At 38.6% G+C, this 20,684-nt stretch overlaps 1 protein-coding gene across 4 annotated transcripts in view; it reads left to right on the plus strand.

Annotated features, from left to right (window-relative positions):
- The window catches only part of LOC135211865 (coagulation factor X-like), a 41,690-nt gene extending 23,596 nt beyond the window's left edge, over positions 1-18,094 (plus strand). For 3 of the 4 annotated variants that reach the window (XM_064245083.1, XM_064245082.1, XM_064245084.1), the window contains exons 3-12: positions 11,515-11,580; positions 11,982-12,051; positions 12,532-12,725; positions 14,280-14,467; positions 15,122-15,261; positions 15,376-15,602; positions 15,846-15,980; positions 16,100-16,327; positions 17,036-17,187; positions 17,504-18,094. In XM_064245083.1, the coding sequence (XP_064101153.1) occupies positions 11,515-11,580; positions 11,982-12,051; positions 12,532-12,725; positions 14,280-14,467; positions 15,122-15,261; positions 15,376-15,602; positions 15,846-15,980; positions 16,100-16,327; positions 17,036-17,187; positions 17,504-17,627 (1,524 nt within the window). In that variant the 3' untranslated portion in view covers positions 17,628-18,094. The remainder of the gene's footprint in view (positions 1-11,514; positions 11,581-11,981; positions 12,052-12,531; positions 12,726-14,279; positions 14,468-15,121; positions 15,262-15,375; positions 15,603-15,845; positions 15,981-16,099; positions 16,328-17,035; positions 17,188-17,503) is intronic. The other variant, XM_064245085.1, reaches the window with a different exon arrangement.
- Positions 18,095-20,684: the final 2,590 nt, after the last annotated feature.

Raw genomic sequence — 20,684 nt, forward strand, 5'->3', positions numbered from 1 at the left:
TCTCTCTCTCTCTCTCTCTCTGTCCACAGATACATTCTGATATGTCCTTTCCGTTTGATCATTTATTCACAGAGAGAGAGAGAGAGAGAGAGAGAGAGAGAGAAAGAAGAGATTAGGATTACGAAATAGAATATTACGGGCATTTCGTCTTGTCCTTCACGTCCTTTTGCAACTCATGCCCACGGTTGCCCATAAATCTGAATCTGGGCACAACTAATTCCGCCAATTTTGTTATCTGCGGACGGGAAAAGACTGGGTAACCCTGCCAAGATTATTGTCACATTTCTTACTTGAAGAAGAAGAAGAAGAAGAAGACGAAAATGAAGAAGAAGAAGAAGAAGAAGAAGAAGAAGAAGAAGAAGAAGAAGGCCTGAAGGGACAGTGTTGATATTGAGAGTAGCTTTCGTTCTTTTAAGTTTTGTAATAGGTTCTTTTAGGTTTACTAATAAGTTCTTTTAAGTTTTGTAATAGGTTCTTTTAGGTTTAGTTCTAGGTTCTAAGGTTCTAGGTTTTGTAATAGGTTCTTTTAGGTTTACTAATAAGTTCTTTTAGGTTTTGTAATAGGTTCTTTTAGGTTTTGTAATACGTTCTTTTAGGTTTTGTAATACGTTCTTTTAGGTTTTGTAATACGTTCTTTTAGGTTTTCTGATAAGTTATTTTAGGTTTTATCATATTTGATCACTATATGGGTTATTTATTTCTTAATCATTTTTTCTATAATTAATTTCTTATTTTGTAAGTAGTTATATTTTTATTATAATTATTATTAATATATAATAATAATATACTTATAATAGAAATTATATAATTATCTCTTTCTATTATAATATTATTATAAGATATATATAGAAATGAGAGAGAGAGAGAGAGAGAGAGAGAGAGAGAGAGAGAGAGAGAGTGAGAGATCTTGTAACTAATTGTCCTAACTGAGTTGATGAACAATACTACTCTAATTAAATAATCATTTGTATACTTACGATATCATAGAGAGAGAGAGAGAGAGAGAGAGAGAGAGAGAGAGAGAGATCTTGTAGCTAATTATTCTAACTGAGTTGATGAACAATACACTAATTATATAATAATTTGTATAATTACGACATCGAGAGAGGAGAGAGAGAGAGGAGAAGAGAGAGAGATCTTGTAGCTAATTGTTCTAACTGAGTTGATGAACAATACTACTCTAATTAAATAATCATTTGTATACTTACGATATCATAGAGAGAGAGAGAGAGAGATCTTGTAGCGAATTGTTGTAACTGAGTTGATTAACAATACTCTAATTAAATAATCATTTGTATACTTACGACATAGAGAGAGAGAGAGAGAGAGAGAGAGAGAGAGATCTTGTAGCTAATTGTTCTAACTGAGTTAATGAACAATACACTAATTACATAATAATTTGTATACTAATGAGATCATAGAGAGAGAGAATAGAGAGAGAGATCTTGTAGCTAATTGTTCTGAGTTGATGAACAATAATACTGTAATTAAATAATCATTTGTATACTTACGATATCATAGAGAGAGAGAGAGAGAGAGATCTTGTAGCTAATTGTTCTGAGTTGATGAACAATACTCTAATTATATAATCATTTGTATACTTACGATATCATAGAGAGAGAGAGAGAGAGAGAGAGAGAGAGAGTATGAACTTCCTTGCGCTGGTGGTGAACTATGAACAAGATGTCCTTGATAGTTAAAAGTGTGTCCTGTTAACCCTCCACTACTACCATCCTTTGCTTCCTGTTTTTTTTTTTATCTTTTATCTTTATTTTTTTCCGCTCGTGGAGGGCACAACAGGTTTTTTTTCTTTTATATCTTTAATCTCAGTCGCACATTAAGGTTACATTATCGCGCTGGGCTGGGGAGTTGGGGGGGGGTGGGGTGGTGGGGGGGCGAGGCGGGGAGGGATTAGTGGTTCGATTCGGGGCAATTCACGTGGATGTGTGATCGCGCATGCGCGCTTCAAACGTGACTGTCGACTGCGCATGCGCGTTTCAATCATGGATGGCTGTCGGGAAATCCGTCATGTCTCTCATTCATATTTTCACTGGCGTCTTCCTAGCGTCTATTTTAAGTTCCTTCTGAGAACGAAAAATAAAAACGTGGATATTTCTTTGGCTTTCAGTGAGGCATATAAACGGACATATTCCCAAAGATCTCAATATAATTTTATAACGAAGGACATCAAAAGAATTTATCTTAGGCGTATTTTTCTGTTTGTCATTCACTTCTCCTTCGCCAGGAGAAGATGCTGCCGTGTCCTCAGGAAGAAAGGTGCGGAAAGGAATGATAAAATAAGTAATAATAATACTCCAGTTTCTTGCTTGGATGCCCAACTTCAGGCTGAAGGAAGCAACAGGAAAACATACCCAACTGTGATTCGCCGTCTGTCCTTCCTAGCAAGTCAGTTGAAATTGGGCTTACTTAATCACTTAAGCTCTTGTTGCAACCACTCAAATGTTCTCGGAAATTTACGTTCTCCGTTTATTTTATTAGACAATTATTCCCAATAACCTAATGAATAAATAAGGTATCTAGCGGTCAGCCAGCTGAGGTAGGTTGTGGATATAGTAGAGAAGGGTATGACGTCTACTATTCCTTTTTAAATCATTACTTCCATACTTCCTGCTTCTTCATTTTCCCATTAGACAATTATTCTCCTAATAACCTAATCAGTATATAAGGTATCTAGCGGTCAGCCAGCTGTGGTAGGTTGTGGATATAGTAGAGAAGGGTATGACGTCTACAATTCCTTTTTAAATCATTACTTCCATACTTTCTTCTTCATTTTCCCAGAATCCTCTTGACTTCGGGCTCAGGTTCGTTCCACTGAGTCTGCTTGTTCCTTTAGCATTTGTTCTCCTGCCTTTGAGACCTATCGTTCGTCATATAGTGTCGAAAAGAGTCAATAGAGAATCTATGTTCAACAGGTTCGATAAGGAAATCTATAGTGAGAGACCATACATCACAAAAAAAAAAGTTGTGGGACAAATGTATGGTGACTAAAGAAAGGAAACTGACATGCACCATAATAAAGATAGATAGAACTACAAAGATATTATAGAAATAATGTAAATATTCCTCTTCGTCGGAACAATACTTTTGGACAACAATTTATTTTGTAGGAGGCCACAAATCCCAAATAAATAAAGTTGTTGGACAAATGCACCGTAACTGAAAACAAAGTAGAGGATAGGAAACCGAACTGACCTCCATCATGAAAAAAAGACAAATAAAACCTACAAATATATCAAGCAAAACAATTTTATGAATCTTTCCCATCCAAAACAACAGACAAGGTCACACAGTACGAGATTGCCATCACGTAGTATATTCATACATTCGCAATCACAGTTTGATTTAATTCCACGCAGTCTCCTATTGGAAATGCTGGTTCCAAATGCACGCTCAGTCCGGCTCCATTAGGAAACAGGTATACGTGACCAGCTTGGAATAAATATAATATAGAAAATAGTGTTGCATTAACTGCCCTGTTCGTTTAAGGACTTGCAGTTTCAAAGGAAGGCTAAGTTTGACTTAAGGTTATATATATATATAATATATATATATATATATATATATATATATATACTATATATATATATATATATACTACAATATATATATATATATATATATCCTATATATATATATATATATATATATATATATATATATATACACATACAAAACTGTAAGCGATCTAGTTGTTACTGATTCTTCCACATTTGATTTCATTGATAACTACATTTTCTAACCCCTATTCTTTTTTTTCTTCTTTTTTTAATAATCTTCAATATTCTACAAGTAATTCTCCCTTCCATTAGGTAGTGCCATTCTCATTACATTTTTTATTTTATTATGATAGTAATACTTCAGCACTTACTTTTTTTTAGGAGAGACGTTTCATACGACAATAAAAAAACCTACATAGATTACACACTGTGTACCGAAACACAGCTCGGGTTCCTCTCTACAGAATACCAGGATACCATAAAGGTCATTTGCCCACTGAACTTAACCGAGATTACCGACGTAAACGACTTGTTTCTTCTTCCTCCTTTCGTTTCGGTTATACCGGTTACGTACCGAACTGCGATATACTAATATCATTCTGCGTCTCGTAGAGAGGTTTTGATAAGGCGTCACATGTGTTCGAACGAAGATAAACATATGTAGAACAGAGATGCGTAGGTGTTGCCTGAAGATACGGCACTTATTCAAGCCAAATGTACGATGAAATCCCGGTGTCAAATGAAGTTACCACATGTATGATGGAGCCCAGTCTCCCGTGTCATAGAAAAACTTACACCGCACACACCACATAACACACATACACACACATACACATACACACACTCACACACACACATACACATACACACACTCACACACACACACACACACACACACACACACACACACACACACACGAAAGTACAATTTAACGGTAGAAATAATACGCTGACTTTACTCGATTTTCGATACAATTCCATTCACAAAAAGAGAGAGAGAAAAAGTTATAAATATATGTCTATCCTTAACACCATATGGGCGATGACCTTCGGAAGGCCGGCTGAGAGAGAGAGAGAGAGAGAGAGAGAGAGAGAGAGAGAGAGAGAGAGAGGTTGGGGCAGCCAGTTTTAAGGATACTGGGGTCTGTAGCGGCCTAGGATTGTTTTTTTAACGCTTAGTTACGTAAGTACTTACAAGATAATCTAAAAATCTAACTGTACAATAATAATAATAATAATAATAATAATATAATAATAATAATAATAACAAGAACACTAATAATAATATATTTAACACAAACCAAAAATTACTTTAGGGAAAAATCCTTTACCAGAGGACATTACAAATAAAATGACTTAAGCAACAGACACATCCATGTCTCGACGGGCGAGATAAATCCACTGGACACGACGCCAAGAGATCGTCTGCTCTCAGACAATAGGTAAGAAGGGGTAATGGAACTCGACAATAGCCAGAGATGACATCCAGATATCAAAGGCGAAGGACGAGTGTAGTGGTTCTCTTGTTTGCGTTTCTAGAATCTTGTTTCTAGAGTTCTTGCTCTAGGAATGTTTGGCAGTGAGGTGTGGTATAGTGTTTTCTAGAGAGTTTTGTTTTAGAGAGGGTTTTTTTTTCTAAGGGAGTTTCTCTTTTTTTTTTATTTTTTTTTTTAGAGTATTTTCTAGAGTTTTTCTTCTAGAGAGAGTCGTCTCTAGAAAGAGATGTCTGGAAACAGAGAATGCACTAGGTCTACTTACAAAAAATAGTTACCCAGACTTATAATTCTTGAAGGTACAATGATGAGTTAGTCTTTCTTGATGACATGACTTATGTCATTAAATATTTATGATATGTTCTTAGGAAAGGGACTTATACAGTTATGGAGGGTATATACGTATATACATATATGATGTATATCGGTATATATGGTATGTATTATATATATATATATATATATATATATATATATATATATATATATATGTGTGTGTGTGTATTATTATATATATATATATATATATATATATATATATATATATATATATATATATGTATATATATATATATATATATATATATATATATATATATATATATATATATATATATATGTTTATATACACACACATATATATATGCACACAAATATATGTAATATATATGTATAAATACATACATATACGTATATATATAACACACAAACATACGTACGTATACATTTGCACATCAGACGAGAGATAAAATTCGATCCTGGATTCCATACTATTTTAGGAACCGTTTTTGTATTATTTTTTTTTTTTTTTTAGCAGACGGTAGAACCTCAAACATCACATATATATGGGCGTTGACCAAGATCGGAGGACTACCCGCCCTGGCCCGTTCCTTGATAGTGACGTCACCTGGTCTTCAGCCCACTCATTGTGGTGTCCTTTTTAAGAGGTTGGCAATTGGTCCCCCCTTGCTCCCTTCCTCTTCCCTTTTCCCTTCCTTCTTCCCTTTCCTTCTTCTTCTTCTTCTTTTCCTTCTTCTTCCGTTCTTCTTTTCTTTTTTCTTCTTTTTCTTCTTCTTCTTTTTCTCATCTTCTTCTTCTTCTCTATATTCTTTACGTTTATTTCTTCCTTTTCTTCAATTCTTGTCTTCATTCTTACTTCTTCCTTTCTTCCTTCTTCTTCTTCTTCTCGTCATCATCATCATCTTCCTCTTCTTCTTCTTCTTGTCTTCATTCTACTTCTTTTCTTCTTCTTCTTCTTCTTCTTTTCTTCTTCTTCTTCTTCTTCTTCTTCTCTACATTCTACTTCTTTTCCTTCTTCTTTTTCTTGTCTCCATTCTACTTCTTTTTCTTCTTCTTCTTCTCACCTTCTTCTTCTTCTCTATATTATACTTCTTTTTAGTTTTCTTCGACTTCTTATCTCTATATTCTACTTCTTTTTATTTTTCTTAATCTTCTTCTTCTCTATATTCTACTTCTTTTTCTCTTCTCTATATCTAGCTTCATAGTCTTTTTCTTCTCTCTTCATTCACTTCTTCTTCTTCTTCTTATTTTTCTACTTCACTCTCTCTCTCTCTCTCTCCTTCGTCTTCTTCTTCTCTATATTCTACTTCTTTTTCTTGTCTTCATTCTACTTCTTTTTCTTCTTCTCTATATTCTACTTCTTAGTCTTCTTCTTCTCTTCATTCTACTTCTTCTTCTTCTTCTTTTTCTTCTTCTGAACCTCTCTCTCTCTCTCCCTAGAAGTCATAAACTGCCTAAAAAAAAAGAAAGAAAAAAAAATGGGTACCAACAATCCCATATGGGCATCAGCGCATACCAGATACGGCAGCATCCGACCTCAGTCTTGTCTTGTCTGTCTGTCTTGTCTGTAAGTTTCGTCTGTCGGACCGAGTGGGCGTTTGAGAAACACATTCTCGTCTTGTCTGTTGGAAAACGCTTTATTTTTACCCCCCCTTGAGTAACATTTAGCCAACTGTGACCGTCTCTGAATCTCGGAGATGGACAGTATTTTCGACTGATTTTGCCCTTCCTCAGTCCTACGTTTATCCTTCAGGATGCTTGAGGAAGGAGGAGAGAGAGAGAGAGAGAGAGAGAGAGAGAGAGAGAGAACCAGGTATCTGGTCCGTGTTCCTGATTCAGTTATATCTAATAGGTATCAAAAGCCATAGCAGCGTTAAGAATATTTATCTACCGTTTAAAAATGAGAGGCTTTCCAATACTACCTCGTATCCCTCATCGATCCTTGACGTCCCTCGGTTCGTCGAAGACGATAATGATGATAATTGATAAAGAGAGTAATTGTTATCCTTTGTAAGATGGGAAAATTTGCATATGAAACCGAGTCAACTGGTGATAGCGAAGATGATCTTGCAGTGACTGGAGAAAGGATTTTATGTTGATGGTAGATGTATAGTGGGATTAAATGCAATGATTTACCACAGAATAGAATATAGAGTTTGGGCCAAATGCCAACCGCTGGGACCTACGAAGTCATTCAGCGCTGAAACGGAAACAGATGGTAGTACTACTGTTTGAAAGGTGCACATAAGAAGAGGGTTAATAGGGCAAACCTACATTATTATAGAAATATAGATGATAGAACTTTTACCACGTCCCGGACAAGATAACAAGAGAAGTATTAAATGATTAAATGAATGAACGCTATATCAACAAACACTTCTCGCAGAGTCCTCGTGAGTCATATTCTCATATTCAGATAAGCGGTCTCATTTTTTCCGTCTTGCCAACTGTGTCCAGATGGTTTTTCTTGCTAACTGAGTATTTTTTGTTTAGTTTTTTGTTTTCTGGCCTATGTCCATGGCCCTCTTTGGCTATCGGTTTTTTTCTTCGTGTTACGATGCAATCAATCATTCTGGTCAGAGAGAGAGAGAGAGAGAGAGAGGCACAAGACACGATCGAAGAGAAATAAGATTTGTATACGGTGCGAAGCAGATAACAGAAAAACGAAGCAAGAAAAATAAACTGTAAATTCAGGAGAGAGAGAGAGAGAGAGAGTCACAGCGATTAATCAGGGGTGAAGGTCCAACATTTCGACATTGCGATAAGGGCTATTCCGTCTCCCGCACTCGAGGACGACTTCCTGAATAAACACGGCAGAGACTAGACGGAAGGAGTATAAGAGGAGGAGATCAAGAATCATGAAAAAAAGAGAAAGACTAAAAGGCCGTGATAAAGCTTATAAATAGGAAGGAAAATCGTGCAAGAGAGAGAGAGAGAGAGAGAGATTCCTGCTTGGGCATTAAAGCACGTATAAGTAAGGCCTGTTACGTAAGTTTTTTTTTATATATTTTTTACATCCCTCTTGAACAGCTCACCAGATCTCTGATTCAGTCGTCAGATTCGGACTCTCTTGTCAGCATGAATTGAACGCTGGTCCAACAATTTATTTTTTGGGGGGTATCACTGCAAACTCCTTTCAAGTCAAGGGCGCCTCATCAGAATCCTTCTATCTCTCGTCTCTTGTGGGGGCATTCCTTCTGTGACTCATCCTTCCGTGGATGGGTTCGATCCTGCAGAGGATAGATGTCTTCGAACAGGTGGCTCCAAGGAGTCCTATCACATGGCTTGAGGCTCTTGGGGACAGGAAGTCAGGATTTGCCTCAAAGAGAATTTACTTAGAAATTGGAATTGTATGTTTGTTTCTTTTGCGTTACCTGGGACTCTTTACAATTCTACAGACGACGCTGTACTTAATAGAAAGTATTTCCAAAGACAAGACTGAATTTATTCAGGAATCAGGAGGAACTGATTCCGAAAACATCCAAGATAAAACTTCTGATATCTCCATGAAAACACTGGGTCTCATTTGACAAAGAACCGTGAGAATAAATAACTGGTGTCGTTACGTATGCTTTGTCTGTGTGGATCCCTCGCTCATATTCAATCAGAACCACTTGAGATTGATCGTTTAGTTTAGTTTAGTTTTTTTTGGCGTGATTGCGTTTGGAGCAATGTCAGCCGCCACGCATATACACTGGCAGAGATTAGATCGCTTGGAAGTTGCCACATATTTCTCGTGGTTTGCTTAGATGCCAAATTGTTAAGTGAGCAATTACGTAGACGCAGCATCACTCAGAGACCACTTCCAGAAGATTAGTTCTTAAATACGTGACTTCTCTCATGAGTTCGTGTGAAGTTTCATATCAGTTATTATCATCTCAAGAGTTCGATGGTCTCGCGAAATTGGTTGTAATCGTCTGTCACTTGTTTTGAAAATAAACGCCGGCAGAGCAGCTGCAAACGCTCGTAGGTTATATAGGCCTATAGATCTTTATGCTCTGGGTCGACGTCCCTTTCAATCAGCGGATCTGACGAACCTATTTTCATCAAGTGCTCCTCATCACAGGTCGTTAACAGATAAAGCGACACCCTTCGTGCTGCTGCTGCCATGTCCCAACGAACAGGTGCCACGCATAGGCACTTCCCAAAAAAGAAAACAATCTTGTGGTGGCAACAGTTGACGACGAAACAGCAAACGCTCCTCCTGACACCAGTTGTTGTCCTGCGCAGATGTCATTGACTTACGCGTCTACGAGGTGAATGACACCGAGACGAAGACTTCCTTTCAACTGGGCCCCACCCCCGCGCTGCTGATTGAAGGAGGAATGGGCTGGGTTACTGAGAAGAAGAAGAAGAAGAAGAAGAAGACGAAGAGTTTGTTTACATTGCCGGTCTCGTCGGAAAGGCTTTTGCAAGGGCTTAGCGATGTGGGTTAATGGTGGAGGGGAGGAGGCCGTTCATTAGCCGGGTGGCAAAAGGATGCGCCTTCAATAAAAAAACAACAGACTGACGACAGGGAAGGATGGCAAAAATCCCGACGCGAGAATGAGGAAGAGGGTGATTAGAATATCCTTTAGGTGGAAGGAGGTCACGCGAGGGAGGGAGCGAAGGAGGCTGCAGGATAGGGATCCTTAAGACGTGAGCCAATTGGAAAAGGAAGTTGGGGGGAAATTGTGGGTCTACGAAGGATGATCCGAGAATGGTAGGAGAGAAGAGAGAGAGGAAGAGGAGAGGAAGGAGGAGAGAGGAGAGAGAGAGAAGGAAGACGAGGAGAAGATTTTATAACGATTTTCAAATTCCATCAGAAAAACGGACAAACACATACACACACACACACAGATAGAGGGAGAGAGAGAGAAACAAACTTTATATAAAGATCTCCAAATTCCATCAGACAAACACACACACACACACACACACACACACACAGAGAAGAGAGAGAGAGAGAGAGAGAGAGAGAACAGACTCAATATAAAGATCTCCAAGTTCTATCAGACAAACACAGAGAGAGAGAGAGAGAGAGAGAGAGAGAGAGCACACTTTATATAAAGATCTCCAAATTCCATCAGACACACACACACACACACACACACACAGACAGCAGAGAGAGAGAGAGAGAGAGAGAGAGAGAGAGAGAGAACACACTCTATAACAAGATCTCCAAATTCCATTTAGACAAGATCTGGCAAACTATGTACAAATGGTAAAACAAAAAGTTATGCTTCTATTGAATTAAAAAAAAAATAATAATAAATAAACTACGGTACCCACGTGACATTTGCTGAAGTTCAAAGCTGACTTATGACTAATACACTTCTACTGAGAAATAGACAGCTCGATAGTTTTGGTTTCCCTTCTGCAAATGCTATTAAACCCAGGGAAGTAGTGTACAACCACAGTCACGAGACGGATCTCTAACGCCATCCAGTGTGTTTAAGCTTTTTGTTAGTCTTTCTTTAACTCTGCTTTTGGGTCCTCCTCCTCCTCCTCCTCCTCCTCCTTCTTCTTCTTCTTCTTCTTCTTCTTCTTCTTCTTCTTCTTCTTCTATGAAATCTTCGAGCAAACACGTGGGATTTTCGTATTCACAAAAATTACGTTTTTATCTTTGGGAAGATTTTTATTGTTTTTTTTTCGTATTCTCAAAAAAAAAAATTACGTTTTATCTTTGGGAAGATTTTTTATTTTTTTTTTTCGTATTCTCAAAAGTTACGTTTTTATCTTTGGGAAGATTTTTATTGTTTTTTTTTCGTATTCTCAAAAGTAACGTTTTTATCTTTGGAAACCTTTTTTTTTTGTTTATTTTTTGTTTTATAAGACATATCTGTTCGTTTTTACGCGAAACGTTTTCTGTTCTTTTTGTTAAGCAAAACGATTTTAATATGAAGCGTTCTTTTTGTATAAAATATTGATTATTTAAACTTTTATTGTTCTCATAATATTTTTATTTGTTATCCCCTTCTTGTGAAATGTCATCTATTCCTTTGCCTTCTGTCTTCTCCCCCCCCCCCCCCCCCCCCGTTTTTTATAGTATAATATCTATTTCTCCTTTCTACCTCAATAACCCCTTTGCATGTCTATCTAGGAATGAGTATATGTCTGGAGATGTCTGTTACTTTGTCTGTAGGTCTTAAATTTATCTGATTGTCTCCTTTTTCCTTTTGAGCCTATTATTGTTTTTATTTATTATTTGTTTATTTTTACAGGGGATGCAAATGCAAAGTCCCAAAGTCAAACCTTGGAAAGAATGGAGGAGATGGTGGGAGGAGCAGGTGAGGAATAATTCTCTCTTTTTGTTTTTTTTCTTTCATAAAGGGGACATTCTCTCATTTCATTTCTACTTTCATTTTTCCTTCTGTCTGTGAAGAATTGACTTCCACGATTTTTTTTATTACCAATCAGACAGTTATCAAGGATTATAATTTTATTTCTTAACATTTTATGATTACACTGAATGATCAACTCGCGAACGTACTCGTGCCCAGAAACCGAACTACGGAAATGTCCCCATTTTGGAATAACTTTTTTTTTTTGAATGACCGGAATTTAAAATAACATAACAATAACTAAAAGTAATTGATGACGTTACAGAAATATTCTGATGCTAATAAGTTTTTTTTGGGGGGGTTTATTTTCGTGAAGGATTTGTTAAAGATTCTCTGTTATTTTTCAGGGCGACCAATCCAAAAATCATGTGGCTAGCGGAACCAGTAGAGGTCGTCAGTATTATAGCAGAGGGCCAGGTAAGAGCAACGAGTATCCATCTATCTATCTATGAATGATGAGAGAGACCAAATATTTCAGGTAATTTTTCAAAAGTGAAAGCTTGGGAGAGTGACTGTTTCATATTATGGATTGAGAGAGAGAGAGAGAGAGAGAGAGAGAGAGAGAGAGAGAGAGAGAAATAATTTCAGGTAATTTTTCGAAAGTGAAAGCTTGGGAGAGTGACAATTTCATTTTATTGAGAGAGAGAGAGAGAGAGAGAGAGAGAGAGAGAGAGAGAGAGAGAGAGAGAGAGAGAGAGAGAGAGAAATAATTTCAGGTAATTTTTCGAAAGTGAAAGTTTGGGAGAGTGACAAATTCATTTTATGGATTTAGAGAGAGAGAGAGAGAGAGAGAGAGAGAGAGAGAGAGAGAGAGAAGTGAGAGCAGAGAGAGAGAGAGAGAGAGAGAGAGAGAGAGAGAAGATATCAACCTCATCTTTCTCACCTTCTGTCTGCCAGGCAGCAGGCAGAGTGCCCTGACGGGGGCAACGATGCCCGAGCCGGGCAGCGACAGTTTCAACTACGACCTGGTGGAACTGGGCGGGGGGCTCTACAACTCGTGGACCAGCTGGTCGAAATGCTCCCGAAGGTGCAAGCAGAGGAGAAGGAGGACTTGCAAGGTGCCCGCCGTCTGCGGCGATGGCATGTTGAAGGTGAGGAGGACACTGAGAAGAAGGATTACATGTAACCTTATTCTTTTATCCAGTAGATGAAACCTATCCCTATGGAATAAGCCCACCAAAGGGGGCCCATTGGTTTGAACTTCAAGCTTCCAGAGGTAAGACGAACTGTAGGTAAGTACAGAAAGAAGAGACCCCACTTATTCGAAAAAGAAACAAATAGATTGCACCTATTCTTTTATTATTCAGTAGATGAAACCTATCCCTATGGAACAAGCCCACCAAAGGGGGCCCATTGGCTTGAACTTCAAGCTTCCAGAGGTAAGACGAACTGAAGGGAAGTACAGAAAGAAGAGACCCCACTTATTAGGAAAAAACCAAATAAATTGCACGTATTCTTTTATTATCCAGTAGATGAAACCTATCCTTATGGAACAAGCCCACCACAAGGGCCCATTGGCTTGCAATTCAAGCTTCCAGAGGTAAGACGAGCTGTAGGTAAGTACAGAAAGAAGAGACCCCACTTATTAGAAAAAAAAATAACATATAGATTGCCACTTATTCTTTTATTATTCAGTAGATGAAACCTATCCCTATGGAACAAGCCCACCACAGGGGTCCCCATTGGCTTGATTCAAGCTTCCAGAGGTAAGACGGAACTGTAGGTTAAGTACAGAAAGAAGAGACCCCACTTATTAGAAAAAAAAACAAATAGAAATTGCACTTATTCTTTATTATTCAGTAGATTGAAGCCTATAACCTATGGAACAAGGCCCACCAAGGGGGCCCATTGGTCTTGTAATTCAAGCTTCAGAGGTAAGACGAGCTGTAGTAAGTACAGAAAGAAGAGACCCCACTTATTAGAAAAACAAATAACAATAAGATTGCACTTACTCTTTTATTATTCAGTAGATGAAACCTATCCCTATGGAACAAGCCCACCACGACAGGGGGCCCATTGGCTTGCAATTCAAGCTTCCAGAGGTAAGATGAGCTGGAGGGAAGTACAGAAAAGAAGGAAAAAATGAATAGAATAACAAATAGTTAAAAATGTATTGAAATCCAAGGATAATAGTAGTAGGGTAGTAATGTATTGCAACCTTCGCTTGATACTTCTCAAGTTCCAGTCGGACGACTTCCTCTGGAAAAGGGGACAGTGAGAATAGGAAGGCAAATGGAAGTAGGTGCTCACTGTATCTAACCTAACAATCTGGTGCTACCATTCAGAGCAAAACAGAATGCTGACACTTCTAATTTCAACTATAATCTAGAAAGAAGGTCGGGTGGAAAATAACCTAGGTTAATGATCACACATCCCACGGTATGTCCGTATCTATCTTGTTCCAGTAAAATCAGAAGAGGGAATAAATATGAAAGTTGTCACATATGTGGTATGTGGTATGTGCTTTATTACAGCCACATCAACTCTACAGTTTGTTTTTAAGTGAATGGGGATTATCTTTAAGTGTTGTAACATCACATTACTAATTTTTAATGTTTATTCCGTTTTCGTAAGTTTCCGTTCTACATATTTATGCACCGAATCATAACTGAGAACCCGAATTCACCAAGTCTCACCACCTACAGGAGGAGCGAAGTTGCAGCGGTGGCCGGTGCACCGGCAGGAGGCCTTTCCACATCATACGCCCGGAGGAATTCACGCGCCAGCCGCCCAAGAACGACATGAGAGTCCTCCTCAATTTCAACACCATGTTCTACACCCGCTGGTCCCGATGGTCCTCTTGCAGCAGGAACTGTCTGACGAGGAGACACAGGTGAGTCCTGCAGGGTGTAAAAGAACCAAAGCTAAGATTCAGAGACTTTAGGAAACCTAGACAACATTAATTAGTTTGTTCCCGTTCTTGTTACCGATGATCCAAGTAATTGAAATACTGCACTAATGTTTAATAACTTCAGCTGATAAATCAAACCCCAACAATGGTATTCAGGCAAATATAATTTCTTTGGGTGTGTCATTAATACAGGTGTTCAGCTTTACCATCTGGATTTACTGAAGATTATACAGGGAAAAGAAAAATGGATGTTTTCAGTACAGATGAGTTCAAGAAGTTATAACTTATATCTGCATATTTCTGTTTTATCATATGCTCAAAAACAGTGGCACAGTAAATATGTGGGAACTATCAATGGCTTGGGATACTAATACACCATACCCTAGGGAACCCCAAGGAATAAGAGCACCTTTGGGTAAGGAAATGCCCTGAAATGCCCTTATAGATTGTCTTTATTTTTGCCAATTTTTCTGGTGTGAGGGTCACCAAACACCCAACGGAAAGGGATTTGATGTTCAGTTCTAAGTTCTCTTGTTGTGGCTTTTGTGTGTATTCTGAAACTGTTTCCATCCTGTCCTTTCGTCTTCCTAAATGATGATCATTTTGTATTTAGATTTTCTCTCTCTCTGCTTGCAGGTCCTGCAAGTATCCCTTGTTCTGCGGTGCTCGCGTCGTTAACGAAGAAACCTTCTGTTACGTCGAGGGGTCCCTGTGCGAAAAGTGGTACAGGCGGAACAGGAAACAGCCGAGGAAGCAAAAACAGAAAGGAGACGGTGGTAAAGCTCACTCTCAGTCAAATAGAACTGGATATTTAGTTTTACTGGTGCTGTGCAGAACTAGCAAGTACTCAATAAACTGTAATTAAAGTCCTGTCAATTCTCTCCCTCCAGCTGAAGAGGACAGTGAACCACCCAGAACCCAAGTGTCCACCACTCCCTACACGCCGTCTCACTCGTCCTTCTCGTGGTCTTCTTCGTCTTCCCCGGAAAGATCACTCCCGAAAGAGTGTGGCGTCAGCAATGTCACGACTCCAAAGTGGAGTCTGAGGATCCTGGGCGGGCAAGAGGCGCAGCCTGGAGAATGGCCGTGGCAAGTGGTCATTCTCAACAGATATAGGGTAGGAAGAACCGATTTCCCGTCGTTTCTTCTCCCAGTGGAAAGAAATGTTTTTGGGTTATCTAGATACTTGAGTAGAATTTCAGTAATTCCTGCTGGTCTTTCTCTTTTGGCATAAAAGCATTGTTTTGAATATCCACTTGTGAATGGTAATTTATCCACAAGCCTGAATCGAAGTCTAGTAAGTTTTGGATTTGATCTTCTGACCTGGATTACAAATGTACTGGATTCCTATCTTTCATAGGAGGCTTTCTGTGGTGGAACACTGGTTGCTCCCCAGTGGGTGCTGACAGCAGCCCACTGTGTGAGGAGGAAGCTTTATGTCCGACTTGGAGAGCACGACCTGGCTGTAAGGGAAGGAGCTGAACTGGATTACAAGGTCAGTTCACTGTTCGAATTCTCCTTCAGGGGAATAAACAGCCATAGGAGCTTGTAACACATGAAATACCCAGTCCAAAGAAGACTATCCCCAGTCAAACTTGTCTTTTCTTTAATCAGGTATCGAGATCAGTTACCCATCCCAAATACGACTCCACGACTGTTGATAATGACGTGGCACTTCTGCAACTCCCAGAACCTGTAGATCCTGGGCCAAGGATTTTCCCCGTTTGCCTTCCTGAGCAATGGGCCACCCTGCCTGTTGGTGATACTTGCACCATCATAGGATGGGGGAAGGAGAGGAACACCCACATCTTTGGTACAGATGTCCTTCATGAAGCAGAGGTAGTTGTTGACTAGTTTGTGCTACAAGAAATATTTGCAAGCATGCACATAGTAGGACGTCCTTATAATGTTGCTGGTCATGTTACATGTTTATTTTCATTATATGTTATTAGTATGTCTTATTCTAGCGGATGATGTTATGCATCAGAATTTGTGAAAATTGCCTGGATATCATGTTTTACTTGAGAATAATGTTTTACTTGAGAAATGCAGCAAAGCTGCATGTGAAATTTCTGTATACAAAAACCTGAAGGTATTTATCTGTTGTTAAACATTTCAGAGACTTACATTTTGCACACCCATCTTAGGCCAAGTCATATGTCTGGAACACAACTGTGAGATTTTTTTCAACTGAATGCAATATAAAGAGTAGTTCCTGAGTGACAGTGACAAAATAGGAAAAGAGCTAAGGTTCGGTCACACATTTGCGATCCGAGGACATGCATGTCGTAATGGCTGGTTTTGGCGATCATCGCCATCATTCGTGTGCGTGGCTGTGTATGTTTTAAAACATCCGCCATCTCTCAGTGCACCTCTCCAAACTTGGCGACACAGTAACGATTCATGGCGATTGTTGGTGATTTGGTCGTAATTACTGCATAATGACGTCGTAATTAGCAAAACTTCAGCAGTTATGCATTGTGCGCCCTTGAATCGCAAATGTGTGACCGAGCCTTTATGTGTCTTATTACTTATGAAAGTGGATTTCAGGTTCCAATCATAGCCAGCAACGTGTGTGAGGCTGTCTATGAGGATTACTACATAACGTCCAACATGTTCTGCGCAGGATACAGAAGAGGACGTGTCGATTCCTGTGCGGGGGATTCTGGAGGACCCCTTCTGTGCCAACGTCAGGGTAGATGGTCTGTAAAACATGCCGCTGAGTTATTTAAGAAATCTTGATACCCGGTTTGAGTTCATGCTGCTACTGTCCTGGTTAGATTTTCATAGAGTTCAGAGTTAGGATAGTAAAAACCAGTCAGTATTCGTCTTTAAATATTGTCAGAATTTCGGATATTTCTTCTTCCTGCAGAGATGCTTGTTTGATTTAAACAAAATATTTGCAGTATTGTAAAGAACAGATTAGGGTATTATAAGCCTTGTACAAAATCCTAAAACTTGAGAAAGAATTAGTCATTTTTAACCTGCTCTGTCTCATTTCTCATCTTGGGATTTCAGGTACATTTACGGCATCACCTCTTTTGGCGAAGGATGTGGCAAGAGGGGGAAGTTTGGCATCTATGCAAAAGTTTCCAACTATCGCCACTGGGTCGAAAGTGTCATCGCTGCTCCGGATCCTTAAAAGCGATGCTTCAGACAAGTTTCCCATCCTTAGACTGAGAATGTCCATAATGCTCATCCAGGAAAATGATGTATACCCATTCTTAACTTACACTGGGCCATTGTGACAATGATTGCTTCTGACAAAGGGGAACTGATCACCTTTTGTTTAGCAGATCTGGTATGAACCCTGCAAGTACCTGAGTGGCTTCTAATCATCAGAGGTGACTGGAAGCAGAAAAGCTGTGGTGATTGGCCTCACCTCCATTTTCACCATCTGCAAGAACCAAAATATTATATCGGCTTTATCTGGAAATAAGCGCCAGGTACAGAGAGAGTCATTATCAGGTTATAGTAAGTGGAATTTGCTTGTCGAGGGAATACCTGGATAGATCTCACATTGAGACTTTGAATCAGGTACTATTATATTTCCTTCTGGCAATGGGATGATTTCACAGGAGTCATATAAAGGAATCTTGCTTACTTTTTTTTTTTTTTAATTCTTTAGCAATTAGAAATCACGTGTCAATTACATTTATACAAGAAAAGTCCTTTTGACAGGTGGTTGGTTGTCAAGTTGGATAGAAAACCAAATGGCCAGCCACTGGTATAAAAGTGTCTGCATTACCCGTTGCTATTTTGTGCTTATATGATGTGTGAGAGTTCCTGTAAATTTACAAGTAAAATTATGGGATTAATGCAACGACTCTCCAGTATTTCAATCACTCAGAAATTTCTATGCATGCTGAGGGAATGACACTGGTAACAAAATTGGCCACACTAGTTTTATTGTCAGAACACAATTCAGACATCAACTGATTCTAAAACCGAAGGCTGAAATGTGAATCGAGGACCTAAAAGCCTTTAATTTGTACCGAGATATTTTCCCTTCTCTGTCCCTTAAAAAATAAACATCGAGGAAGTCATGGAAACGTCCCCATTCTAATCAATCCTAACCTAAGATGGCCATCATCTACAGCCAGACTTTCTTCGTGTAAATTTACCCCAAAAGTAGCGACTGTATTTATAGGCATGGATCCCATCCTTCTCAAGCTTTACCTAACCTAGGACACTGCGTTCTACTGTCTAACTGAACGAGCGAGGCCTTAACGTAGATCATAGAGTTTAGCAGAGGTATTTATGAGGCTGCAGCTTAACCTAACCTAGGTAGCAGGGTCTACGTACCTTGCATGGAAGCTTGGTACCCCCTCACTCCTCCTGAGCCTTGCATACACTTCGGATGTTACTGGCCACAAGGGCGGGAGGTCAAAGGTTTTCATTCACCGGTGGGAAGAAGGTAGGGTCCGTCCAATAGGCTTTCTGGGTATGGCTATAGTTTTGTTCCTTCCAGGGGAAAGTTCTTTGGATATTGCTCCCTGTGCCTTATCCAAAGAGGTCCCCTTAATCATGACCATGGAAAAACCACATGCAGCGTGTTTTGCTTGCCTTGGAAAACCTTTGCCACATGACTACAAAAGCACTGGTTCAGTCGATGCCTAAAAACGCACAATTTTTGATAGATCTGAGATTACGTTGAACCTGGTACCTAAACTGCCTTCTATACCAGCCGTGGTGGAGCTTAATACTGGTTACTGAGAACAGAAAGAAGTTTGAAATCAATCAGGAAATGGACTAGAAAAACTATGAGATTTTAATTGATTGTACCCTTACCTGCCCATACATCATAGATGGAAGGACTAGACCTTGCAGGCGCCATCTTCAGCTGCATGTGCTCCTCTGTCCTTCCCAAGGGGCTACGGCCAACCTTGTATGGAGGACTGGAGACCTCAGGAACGGGGTCCTTAGGGGAATGACGAAGCCATCCCGCAGAAACATGTAAATATCTCGCTTATGAACTATAACTTGTCCTTCACATTCCCAAAGGAAAACGGTTTCAGTACGGCGCTGAAACAGACATGGATAATTGGCTTCAGTTGGATTTATGAATTCAGCAAATGCATGCAAGTAATCTTTCAGATTGAGTTTGTATTGAACTTCGTATCAAACTGCTTTGGAGAAAACAAATAATGACTTCCGTTTATCAACAGTTGAGAACTAAAACTGAATGGCTTGCGAGCGTGCACAGACGAAGGCACCCATATATATATATATATATATATATATATATATATATATATATGATATATATTATATATATTATATATATAATAAAGAAATTATTGATATATATATATTTATATATAAGATAATATATAATATATATATATATATATATATATATTATATATCATGTGTATGTATATCTAGAAGCCTCGAAATAATAACTTTACTAATTCATAGACATTGTCTGTCGCCTATTCTGAATTCTTTGTGTCTACATTCGACACATTTTGTACATATAGCGAATTTCCCGAAATCGAAAGCTTCGCCATAAATCATTGATTTTTCGCGTCGTGTGACGCGTCAAATTGTAACTTCCACGAAAATGAGTGACCTGATTAGACTATAGTGTACATTGCGCGTAACTCGGGGAAGTTTTCGTTCTATAAATATATATATTTTTTCCTCCTCTCATGACGTCTAATCGACTTTGCTCACTGATATCTGCTATACTTATCTGCTGCGTCTTATTCAAATTACGTCTCCAAACTTCCCTTTGTCTTCACCTGGACGTAAGAAATTCAACATTACGTATTTATTTGCCAAAACCTGTTTGTATATTTTTTTTGTAATAAATTTCTAATAAATTTGTTTCTTTATTTCCTTTGATGATGCATTTCGATTTGCATTTATCTCGGCGTCACAACAGTCATGGTCTTAGATGATAAAAATGATAGAATTTCAAACTACTGAGCTGATTGAAGGAGTACCCAAGTCCTTAAAAAAACTGACTCAGGAATTATGGAAATTTTATCTTCAAAATTCCCATGGAAGTCTTGAATCTTAATACAAAGTACAAACATTATACTATAAGCGCTGTAACTTTAAATGAATATTATAATGAAACTATAAACTAAAAGATCTGTGTTTACCTGAATGTGGCTCATACTGATTTTGTCATATGAATTCAAGAATGAAGATGGATTTTTTTTATAATATTTTTATTTGTAAAAACGTA

Source organism: Macrobrachium nipponense, chromosome 40 (genome assembly GCF_015104395.2).
Source record: "Macrobrachium nipponense isolate FS-2020 chromosome 40, ASM1510439v2, whole genome shotgun sequence".
Classification (NCBI taxonomy): domain Eukaryota; kingdom Metazoa; phylum Arthropoda; class Malacostraca; order Decapoda; family Palaemonidae; genus Macrobrachium; species Macrobrachium nipponense.